This window comes from Etheostoma spectabile, chromosome 3, assembly GCF_008692095.1.
Source record: "Etheostoma spectabile isolate EspeVRDwgs_2016 chromosome 3, UIUC_Espe_1.0, whole genome shotgun sequence".
NCBI lineage: Eukaryota > Metazoa > Chordata > Actinopteri > Perciformes > Percidae > Etheostoma > Etheostoma spectabile.
This window is the reverse complement of record NC_045735.1, coordinates 10,981,367-10,993,862: the sequence shown is the minus strand read 5'-3', so window position 1 is coordinate 10,993,862 and position 12,496 is coordinate 10,981,367. Positions and strand designations below refer to the sequence as shown.

Here is a 12,496-nt window from a genome sequence, read left to right as displayed (position 1 = left end):
GTGTGTGTGTGTGTGTGTGTATATATATATTGTTTGGTTGCTTTGTGTGTGTGTGTAAGCGCATTGTGAGCAACGATGTTCCAAAGAAATATTCCTCATATGTGTCCTTACACCTGGCAAATAAAGCTGATTCTGATTAAGGAGGATTGTACAATTAGGATAGGTTTTTATAATTGTACAATCCTCCCAACTCCTAGTTCCAGTTGACTGAACAGCACAAATTGCGTGCTAAGAATGCCAATTTATTTTTATTTACACTATAGAAACACACATGTACAGCAATTGATATATCGCCACGACTTAAGATTTCTACTCTACAGAGGAGGAAAGAGGATGGTGGCCTATAAGTTCCCAACTTTAAACATTATATCTGGTCCTTTGTGTTAAGACCCCTCCTCGCCTGGTTTAATCCAGAAACGTCTGTTTGCTGGCGTACCTGCTATGACAGAGCCTTGGTCACTCCATGACATTCTTTTTGCCAATGTTTCTAATAAACAGTGCCAGCTACGCTTCGGCCCCATTATCTCTCATCTTATCAAAACTTGGAGGTTAGCTCAAACATACTGCCGTGTAGTTCGGAACTGGCACATTTTTTCCCCGTTATTCAATAATTCAGCACTCCTGATTGGTTGGAGGCAGATAACAGCTCCACAATGGGAACAAAGGAGAGTTCATCATCTAAAAGAGATTTTTGGTGAGGTTGGCTTGTTACTACCCTTCTCTGACTTACAAAATGCATTCCGTCTACCACGTTCCTCTTTTTTCTTTTACCTTCAGTTAAGGTCAGCGCTCAAGGTATACGGTGTCCCATGGCAGAGTCCTTTGCCCATTCATCCTATTCAGAAGTTATTTACTGCACAGCCTAAAAACTGTGGTATGGTATCCAGGCTTTATCGGTTCTTCAGTGATATCTAGTCGCTCTGCCCTTTCTATTGAGAGGATCTGGGCACGCAATTGCCCTGGCCTGGGTATCGATCTCAACTGGCATAATGTATGGTCTAGCATTCAAGAAGTATCACGCGTCAGCATATTCACTACAATTTCATTCATAGGGCATTTCTCACCCCCGTGAAAATGCACCACATGAAAATAATTAATAGCCCATTATGCACTTTCTGTCCAATGAACACACAAGGCACATATCTTCACGTGTTCTGGGAGTGCTCTCCCATTGGTCAGTTCTGGAACATTGATGTAACTGTGCCTTTTGCTGTCGGTGTCTTGATTCTAAATGACCTCTCAGACGGTTGCGAGGAAAATGATTGCAACCCTTTGGAAACCACCCCACGGCCAGTCTATCCGCACGTGGACCCTTTACCACTTGGATTTAGTATATACTTAATTAATGGAGCGCTGGGAAAAACTTTGGACACTTGGTGGAGCATTGCAGACTCTGAGAGGTTCTATAACTTGCACAGGTGTTTGGTCACTTGCCTTGTGTCTGTCTGTCTGTCTGTCTGTGTGTCTGTATGTCTGTCCGTGTGTGTCTCTGCATGTGTTTTGGCTCCCTCCCTCCTGCTTTCCGTCGTTGTTTTTTATTTTATTTTTTGGTCCTACGACATGTTCCTATGTCCCAGTGTATTGTTTAAATGTTTGTTTATAAAAAAAAAATTCATACTGTTCCATCTCTACTTGGAAAAGAGGGCTCCTCTTAATTTTCTTTTGCCAGTAAAGGGCACTACTGCTCTGTTGACATGTGGTGCATCTCATAATGTGAATGTGTAATGCGAGTCCTAAACAAAACATTGTGCTGAATATTGTAAAGGCATGTATTTTGTCTGTTCGTTTTTTTTGTATACATTTTATGTTAAACTATATTCGAAAGTGGAATTTAACCTCTGGTTTCTTCCGGCTTCAGTCAGTATACACTTAAAACAGGCAATATTAGCAAAAACATTATATGGCGATAAATATCAATATCGATCAAAATGAGAAAATATATCAATTTTTTTGCCTTATCGCCCATCCTTACAATGATGCATGCACGAAGCAACAATGGGTTCATGTTTTACACAGTGATGTCACCTGTTATCATACATTAACACATTTTAGTTTGTCACACTTTATATCATAATCTGTTCTGTTACAAGTTGGATGCTGATGTAGAAAGTTATTGTTCAACATTAACAATGTACTATGTTTGATAATTTTTTATAGTTTTTTTAACTTGTCATTATTTTTCATCCACCTAAAAAAACAGAAACTTAAAAGGGGATTTTTGCATACGTGTAATCTAATCTGAGGGCAAATCATCTATCAGCCATAAAATGAAAAGAGCATGGTAAACACCTTCTAACACACTTCACTAAAACAACGGGCTTAATAAAGATGTCATTTTACGTTATTGATTCACTTTACATAGCAATCTGTGAACTGAGGAACAGGAGCCTGTCAGCCTTGTGTACACAGCTTGTAAAATTATGGCTGCATAACAGTCAGACAACAGCCTTATGCATTACAAAAACTGTTTACATCCAAGTCACTTAACCACCCAGTGTGTAATAGTTTTACTGGGCGTTTGACAGTAATCTTAGTGATTTATGATGGCGGTTGAGTAAATTGCCATTCATATATTCTTTGCTGTTGATAAAGATTGTTTTTTTTGATGGAGTGTCTGTTGACACACGAGGAAAACATAATATGAATCAACATGAAGATAATAAATATGCTAATGGTATTAGATTGTTGATGCAATTGTTTTACAATGGGAATTAAATAATTATTTTAACCGTTTTTAAAGACGTTTTTAAAACTTTTAATAGAAAAAAAACACTTTTGCAAAGCAACTGCTATGACAGTGACCTTTACAAAATCAAGATGTGATGTTGCAACAGTACTTTTTAGAAAAACAGGAGCGTGTGACATCATGAGAAAGTGCTTTTTAAAGTATGGAGTGTTTTCTTTTTTCTTTCTCTGAATGGATTTTCACTTAATTTAAACTGAGTCTACAGGTTAGTTATATGCTAACATAAGAAGGTATATATATGTTTACCATGGTCACCATCTCCAAAGGGCTTCAATGGCATCTTCAAAAAAACAGGCTGGGATTACATACCAAAGTACCTATATTTTGGGTATCAAGATCGATACCCTACATACAGTACATACATGCTCAGATTACAGCACACACAGAGGCAGTGGGATTTCATTCATTCTTTCCTTCAGGATGTCAGTATTTGTTTGCTACTATGTGTGTATATATATATATATATATATATATATATATATTGAGAACAGCGCTTTTTAAAGTACAACTGTGGATGATGGGAATGTTATTACAATTATCCGGAGCGTGACATGAATGTGTGAACCAAATTTCAAAATTAAGGTACAGTATTTCACTAAAAACCACATATGTCAACCTCATGGGTAAAAGTCAGGAGATCAGCGAAGTCAGTAGGATTCATCCTCTAGGCACCATGAATGTCCGTATCCAAGATTTCAAGGCAATTCATCCAATAGTTGTTGTTTTTTAAAATTCTGGACCAAAGTGACGAACCATAGAACCATGCTCACTAACTGTCCATCACATTTAAACTGCTTTTACAGGACAAACATGCTAGTGCAGACAATAAATGAATCACAACTTGGTGAGTTGTTTATTTACAAAGCCAAGGCAATTTAACCCTGTGTACCCATAGGAGAAAAAAAATCTCTTTAAGTGAGGTCCATCTGCCTGTTGGACAGCTAACAAGAACCGTGACACAACTGTTCTAAAAAATCCACAAAATACCCCTAATCCAGCAGTCCATGCTCTAAAGCTGCTTAATATTTGGACGTAGGGATAGACCACTTCCTGTTGTAAGTTTACCAATCAATGAGAGACTAGGACAGACTTGTTATTTGGCTTTTGCTAAGCCTAAATGCTGGTTTCTACCCTCAGACACAGTGGAGGGAGCATCTCATGCTACTCATGGTAAAACTTGCTGATGTCAGTTTTGAAATGGGATGGAGAACAAATGTTTGAACTTTAACTTTAGTTCAAAAGGGATGAGAGCACCATAAGAGAGGAAAAAAACAATCTCAAAAATGGATGTCATGTTATGGTATTTGTTCAAAGTCATTTGGTCAAGAAAAACAAAGCTTAAGGGAGATCTACTAAGTAATTAACCATATAGGGTGCGGTGTCATACAATAAGCTTACTTTGCTAAGTAAACAAAGGTTTTAAGAAGCTATTCAGAGTTGTTTGATTTGTACTGACTATTAATGTGATGACCTCATTGTTCCATCCCTGGTCAGGGTTATTTCAGTCTGAATACTTTTAAATTTCAATCTCTGCTTAAAGTGGATTAGCCGCTTTTTTCTGTCAAATTTGTGTTTCCTGTCCATGGGCTGTTGAATTTCAGTAAGGCAGGGCTAATTCAGAGTTAGAATACTGCATATGATTTCTCACCGCAGTGACCGACATAAGCCGCTTTCTGACCAGGTAGTTACAGGAACGTAGTTACAGGAATAGTCCATTTCTAAACTGTTCTACTATCTACTCTCCCCCAAAACCGTTTTTTCCATTTTGCAGTCGCACTGGCCAAGTGGCTATAGGAGCTGGTAGGAGGAGTAAAGGAGTGACAGCAATAGTGTTAAATTCAGAAAACAAATGCACCAAAATAATTGTGAACTAAATAATAAATCTAATGTATATAGCCTATTAACAATAAACAAGTCTCCCGATGAGAAACATGTATCTCTCTCTCTCTCTCTCTCTCTCTCTCTCTCTCTTTCTCGTGTGTCTCTTTGTGTGTGTGTGTGTGTGTGTGTGTGTGTGTGTGTGTGTGTGTGTGTGTGTGTGTGTGTGTGTGTGTGTGTGTGTGTGTGTGTGTGTGTGTGTGTGTGTGTGTGTGTGTGTGTGTGTGTGTGTGTGTGTGTGTGTGTGTGTGTGTGTGTGCAAAATAAAAGCTTCTTATTTACGAGAGCAGTGTGAGAGACCTTCAGCTTACAGCAGGGTCTCAGAGCATGACTGGCCGAGCAATGACCTAGTGGCCCCGGAAGGTGCTAGCTGGCTGTCGGAGCTTCTCACCTCCGAAAACTTTGAAGGAAGTTGTCAGTTTGGCAACAATTTTTACAATACTGCCTATAATCAAAATCTAAAAAGTTAATTTCTCGGCTAAAACATCTTCAGTTGCTGTTTGTACCGGAAACCCGACTCTCGACGACCTAGGTTCCTATGCGGAAAAGGGAACAACAAAAAGACCCTGCCCTGAAGCAGGAGCTGAAAGAGTTACAGGAACTGCGTGCGGTCAGAGGAACTTCAAAATCCTCAAATTGGTCTAGTCTGAACAAGAGGAAAAAAAGGGTTCTAGGAATGTTGTGTTCTAGGAACTGCCAAAAAAAACAACTCAGTTCGGAAAGCGTCTATAACCAAAGGCTCTTTTGATCATTAAAAAGTATCCAAAGAAGCTGGTACTTGTAGTAAAGATCTGGCAGCCAATCAAGGCTAAGTTTATGCTTATGCTTTTAATCAAGCTAATTAGCATTTCTGTCAATTCCCAGCTGGGAAAACTTGTTCAGAAATTAGTGGGGGGGGGGAAGATACACATACTGTACAAACAACTTTCCTTATATTTGCTTATAAACACACCCACCACATCTGTGTTTTTGCATTAAGTTACAGCAGTATGTAACAACTCTCCTTTGATATTAATTAGCACAGAGCGGAATATGGATGGGAGGTGTTGAGATAGGATCAATAAGATCTAAGAATATCTTTGACTTAATTTAGACACTGTCTTCAAACTGTAAACTGCTTCTTCTCACAGTCCCAAACACTGACAGAGCTGATGTGGCAGTGACAGAAAAACTAATTCTTACAGAAGGCTGCCGTCGTATGAGCTTTTTTGGCTTGAAAGACGGCTTAGAGTCAGTAACTGCAGGAAGCCGAGGCCGAGTGCAATACTGAACTCTGAAAATACTTGTGAGTCAAAAATTCAAGCATCTTTTGTGTGTCACGTTTCCTATAAAGCAAACCCTGTTCTTTGTTTCCTAAATCCAACCGCGTGTCACGTTTTCCTAAACTCAACTGTTGGTTTCTTTTTTTTACCAAAGCCAACCCTGTTCTTCATGTCCTAAACGCAACCCGTGTGTTAGGCCTGCACGATTAATTGTTGTAAAATCGCAATCTCGATTCACCCTGTTTCCAATTTAATTTTGAAATAACTTTGATGTATAAAAAAACGAGCCGACTGCAACTCAAAACACTACTACTTCATCCTGTGAGTTTTAAACATAGACTGTATAAAATAGATTTTAAAGCGCTCCCAAGCGCTGCGATGCTCTCCCTTCTCTCCATTGAGGCCTCCATGTGTACAGGCTTGTGATGATGCACAGTGTGCTGTAGGTGCCAAAAAGAATCTATGTTTGGTACTGAAAATTTGTTTTGTTTTGTTGTGGTCAAAAAAATCGTGGCAGAGAATTGTGATATCAATTCTCAGCAAAAAGAAATTGTGATTTATATTTTTCCCCGAATTGTGCAGGCCTACTGTGTGTTACGTTTACTAAACTCAAATGTCACTTTCTTCTAGTGATAACACATTTCCACCGTGTATGCTTACACCCGCTGTATACAGCGTAGTCTTACATCTGGATAGCTCAAAATGCGTACGGATAACACGCTACTTGGCTTAAGAAAGTCAGCATGTATGTTTACAGGAAGTCATGTTGTGTTTTCACCAAATGACAGAATAGTGTTTTTTTGCAAAAAGGTTGATGTTTCTGTAAGGTTTGCTTTGGGTTTGATTAAAATTGTTTTATGAGTGATTTAAAAAGACAAAGCATAGTGGGCCTTTTTAACAGCAGCAATTTTGACATGTCACAGCAACAGAAGCACAGGTGTAATCAATATCAATAATCATGGCTACAATACATTCAGGTGTGTAACTTCTGTCGCTGACTCACTGCTCCGACTCTTGCTGCGTTTGTGTCATACCGTTTAGACTGTATTATGAGTCTCTGAGCTGGAATTAAGATAACAAGAATTTCTAACAGCAACCATGGCTGAATCTCATGTTGCTCATGTCTCTATTTGATAGCTGCTTGCTTGAACCGGAAGTTGTTTTGTTCCCCCTTCGTGAAGTCCGTCTCAAAGCTCTTATTCCTGCCCCAAAGAGCAGGGATACACAAAGCAGCCTTCCCGAAAGCCATGCTGCCAAAAGCTGTTACTCTTCTCGCATGATTTCCTTACGTCTCTCCCATTCTTCTTCGGTGGGACAGACTAAGACGAGAGTAAGAGAAGCAGGATAATAGCACATGGATGCCATTTGACGACATGATGCGTACGTAATATCTCCCAGGTGGCTAAAAGAACTACAGGAAGGTCATAAAAAGATTGGCAAAATAGCTGCAAAGTCATCAGCAGTAGCGTGTAGGCTGAATTAACTCCAATAGTCCAACACCAATACATTTGATTCAGCTAAATTAAAAGGATCAGCTTTTCACATGTTAAAAAAACTGACTCAAATATGTTACCCCCCAAAAGCTGCTAATGTAGACTATTTAAATTTTGTGGTCACAAGGCTTACAGCGGAGGAAACCATCTTGCAACATGGGGGTTTTCTGGTAACTCTTCCCATTCTGTTGACATTGTGTGAATGCAGCATTAATGTTATTAGTAGTCCCACATTGCCAGACCTATCTCAACAACACTGCACAGGAAGGTCTGGCTAGTACACACAAGATTCCTGGATAGGAGAAAAATGTGATCTGGTTCATTGGCATTTCTTTAAACCAATCAGTCATCTTGGGTGTCGCTAAGCACCATACAGAGCAACGATGCCTCTGCTATATAGCCTCGGGAAGGAACTTGTTTTCGTGGAACCTGTTTTATTATGCAACAGAAAACTCAGATTGGACAGACAGTCTAGATACCTGTCTCAATTTACCCTGCAAAGATCTGAGGAGCAGTGAACCATAATCCAAGACAAAGAAAGGAGGGACATCCGTCTTAAATAAGGGACATCTGGTGGCACCGGAACTACGCTGTAAATGAAACGTCGGCAATATAGACCACATTATTAGAAATATTGTGTTTCTTTTGTTAGGACAAGGCATTACTGTCTGCTGTAAAAACACCTATTCTGAGATGGTTCCTGGAGTTTTAGAAGTCAGAAGCTTTAGGGACTTAATTTGAATTTTTAAAGCTTTGTTAAATTTGCCAAGAGACAGTGAGAGATGGAGTAAAAGGTAAAAATCTTAGATGTAGAGGTAAAACTGTGTGACATTATTACCTTAGAGTATTTGTCTTGTTCTGAACAGGTTTGTGTAGATAAGAGGGAGAAAGGGAGGTGGAGAGAACAAGGGCAAAGAGTGGTGGGGATGAAGGAGGGATCGCTGCAGTGCTGACCACTGCTAGACTCATCCACCCAGAACATGCTGAGCTGCTCTGCGTCGGTTTCTGGCTTCAACTCCTTCTCAAAATTACACCCCTTTTAATCAACCAGAGATACTTTGCACAATAATTTCCAAACAAAAGGCTCAGGTGATTTCGCTGCCAGCGAGCGATTTTAATTATTTAAAAGGTTTTATAGCTCCAGTTGTGTATGCACATTGGATCCATCTTTTATTTAGGCGGCCGATGAATGACTTGTTAACACAAGCTCACAGGGAAGCGTAATGTCTGTCACCAATTCATTTTAGGGAATGACTGACTGCATACCCACTAGACTGATAGAGGGATTGATCTAAAAAAACGCTGCCTTTTAACCTGAAGGGGTTTGGACATTTTTACCTGGGTACCTCGGAGTTTGAAGTGCCAGGTTTGAGGAGGTTTACTTAACTTCTTAACATCTCAACTTATCCTTTGTGCATACACCATGTGTACACGGACACTAATTTGCATGGAAGCACATCATCTTTTAAAAAACAAATATATACCCACATATATGTGTGCGCAAACTAGAATACTCCTGCAACTACATTTGACTGCAGCCTACTGTACTAACGTGCAGCAGAATATAAACTGCTTGTTTTGAAGTGTCAAAGCAGAATTTCAGAGCAGAATTACAAGGCAAAGTCATTCATGTTTTATCTTCCCTCTTTTTTTAAGTGTCACAACAATGAGCTGCAGCAGTGAGAAGTCAGATTTAGCAGGTCTTCTCAAAAATACATACAATTTTCTGTAAGTGCCGTTTAGTATTATTTTCATTCCATAACATTAATAATTGAGATTAGATATGAGTTTAATTGTCATTCACAACTTGTATCGACTGACTGAAATGGAATGTGACTTGTCCTAATCCCCGCTGCGTACAACTGAAAGGTGTTTTCTTAACATAATTGATGTCCCACAATCTTCTGACAAGTTGCAAATATTTAAAACACTAACAACTGTTTCACTTGGGTGCAGATAAGTCTTATGATGGTGTCACTCAGCTGATGATCAAACAAACAAAAAAACCGCCAGTCTGTTTTTGAATAGATTAGAGCACCTTTTCTTTATAAGACGTGATCATCTTTTTGGGTCCTTATGTCAAGGCGACTGACACTTTATAAGATAAATGTTTCCCAAATTAATGTCAAACTACATACACAAAAAATCTTACTAGTGACATTAGCAGAATACTCCAGGGAATTGCACTTTTGAGTTTCTGCATAATAAAGACTCTCCACTATCCAATACAATTCATAAACAGCAAAAGGTTAGCCAATTTAACCATTACCATCATTATACCAGCAATTCCACAAGAATAAAAGAATAATACATCAAAAAACATTATCCAAACTATAAATGAGCTATTAATATCCTCCCCCCCCTTCACATTCAAATGCATTGAGCTGGAACATCTGTGACTGTGTGGAATCAGAAGGGAGTGAGCAGTTGCGAACTGTAATCCCCTGTGGTCTTATAAAGACTAGTGGGTTATTTCTACCGAAACACCTACAGTAATATACAGTATAGGTGGTGTGTATATCCACCCGCACTGCCACAATATACACTCATCCACAAACTGGTACATTGTAATAATACGATAATTTAAATTTCTGGTTTCCTACTGACAAAGTAAAAAAAACTGCTCTTCTTTCACAATAGGCTTCTAAACCTCCTTACAGTGCTCATTTTTTCAACGCTCATTTTCGCCGCATAGTTTTTGTCAACCACGCAGTGTCAAATCATGACCTAGTAGTAGGTCTGAACCATTGTAGTGAATAAAGACCGTTACCTATCGTAACTCCACTATAGTGCCACTTTAGGGGGAGTAGCCCGACGCAGAGATGCGCCCTGGTGTTCCCTCCACTTTCACAGAGCAGCTTGTGCAGCATTTTACACTCTGTATTAAATTATATCCGCAATAGTAAATATCGGATCAGAAATCGGATCAGTTAACAGAAGTCCGTCGTCGACAACAGCAGCAGTTATTCTGGCTGTTAAATCTCATAGTAATGATGTTTCCCCTCTGCGCATTAGCGCGCGCATCGTGCGTAATTGGGTTAATCCCGACGTTTCTTTGTTTCAAAACACAAAATAGTCCTACCTCGCTCATGATGGACGGTAACGTCGAGGTTTCTCGGCTGCTTCCAGTACGTGAGTTGCGGGATGAGAAGTTTCAGCAACAGTGATCTTTAAAAGAGTGGCTCGCCGCGGACAGAGGAGCTTTATAAAGTGTTAAGCCCAACTCCTCCGTGTCATCACGTCACCAATAAACCAATAGGAATGCCGTGGGCAAATGTGTCTCCCAAGTCACCACCCAACTCCTTCAAATATTCATACGCTGTGTAAGCCCTTTTCATTAGAATCAGCCAAACGGAGCTTCTTTCACCTTTACCACAAATGAGCGTTGGGAGGCATTTCATGCACCAGTCATCATGTCATTAGTAGAAATTGTTATTACACTACATGTATCATCGTGACTCCCACCTCAGTGTGTGCACTAGTGCATTGGTGTAAGCTTCATAACAAAAGCTCTAAAGTAAAATGATGTTCTGCCATTTTATCTTCCCTTTCATAAACGGGGATTTATAGTTTGTCCGGGTGCTTTACTGTGACATAATGTGCGTTTTAAAATCAGCTATATAATGTTTAAATAATGACTTTACATTTTATATATTTTTTTATTTCATGAAATGTGTTGTGATGCTTGCCGGACATCATCACATTTCTGTAGCATTAGTTATATCTAATAAAGGTTTACTGAGTTATAATAAGCTAATGAGAGTCCTGGTGTCCCAAGCAACCGCATGTTAAATGTATTGCCTCGACGAGACCGAGCTTTGCGTTTTAACTTTATTAAATTGTTTAGTAGCAAGAAAAAGCGCTGGGGATTTTTCAAAAAGTATAGTGCCTATTTCCAGCAGGCTTGTATAATCCTTTTGCATCAATCTAACTGCACCCAGCTCTTTCCATTCCCTCCTTTTCAACCCTTTCAACATCAATTTCACAAATTGAGGTAGCTAATTATCATTTGTCATAAATCCGTATATCCATTAAAAAATTCAATACAGGAGGTGTTTTTCAAATTGAGCATTCAAAAAGCAAGCGGCAACGTGGGTCCAAAATCCATTGTAACTTCTGGTTCCTGCACTTCTAAATATGAATAGTTTCAGACCAAAAGAAACAGCACCAATATTCACAAAGCTCTATTGTGTATACAACTAGATGGTTGTTAAGCTTCCTTATGGACTGTCACTAGAGTGCCAGTGAAGTCCCAATGGGGTCTTGATGGATGGGAAAAGGAGAAACAGATTACAAATGAAGCCTAACATCTCTACTGCTCTGATCTGACCTGACCTGACCTATGTGTCTCTGAGTAACTATCAACGTATCTAAGAAGCTTGAGCAAATTTGCACTGAAAAATGCTAAAATTGTTCATATTCCTCTGCTTCAGATAGCTTGAGGGAAGGAAGTTGCGTTGTTTTTGCAGATACTGCTGAGGTTTTTGTGGAAGCTTAAGAATTTAGCGAAGCACAACACAATATGTGATGCCTGCAATGTAGAGTTATGGCGGGACTTATGTTGTCCTTTACAATGTGCAAGACACCTGTACATTAACTGCAGAGATGTTAAAGATGCTGGTCAGATCCCACAAGAGGAAGTGGTTTAAAGTCCTGCAATGCCTTAATAGGGAGGCTTTGTGGTGGCACGTAAACAAGCTTGCATTGCCCTTACACTTGTTCAGATGTTGAGTATAGAGATGTTTACGTCTGCAAACTACGTATGTCATCCCACGCTCTCTCCCGCCTTCCTGTCTTCAGCTGTCCTATCCAATAAAGCCCAACAAAGTGCAAAGATAATCTTAAAAGAACATAACATATGGTTTTGTCCACGGGGCAGACAGCAGTGAAACATTTACGAGCAAGAACATTGTCAGTCAGCTAGTGGCAGAGAGACTTGAGACATTTTGGGAAACAGATGGTGTTCCCACAGGAGGCAGTGAAAACCACCTGAAGGCAAGACATGATGTTTAAGTCAGAGGAGCAAAGGGTTGCATATTGTGTAATAGATAGAAGGGGCATATGAAGGGGTGTGTGGGTGTGGGTGTGGGTGTCTGTATCCTACCTGAATAAAATAG

At 39.5% G+C, this 12,496-nt stretch overlaps 1 protein-coding gene across 1 annotated transcript in view; it reads right to left on the bottom strand.

The window, feature by feature from the left end:
- Positions 1-10,727, bottom strand: part of pcp4b (Purkinje cell protein 4b) — a 37,435-nt gene extending 26,708 nt beyond the window's left edge. Inside the window, exon 1 of the mRNA XM_032510014.1 lies at positions 10,462-10,727. Coding sequence (XP_032365905.1) covers positions 10,462-10,470 — 9 coding nt within the window. The 5' untranslated portion in view covers positions 10,471-10,727. The remainder of the gene's footprint in view (positions 1-10,461) is intronic.
- Positions 10,728-12,496: the final 1,769 nt, after the last annotated feature.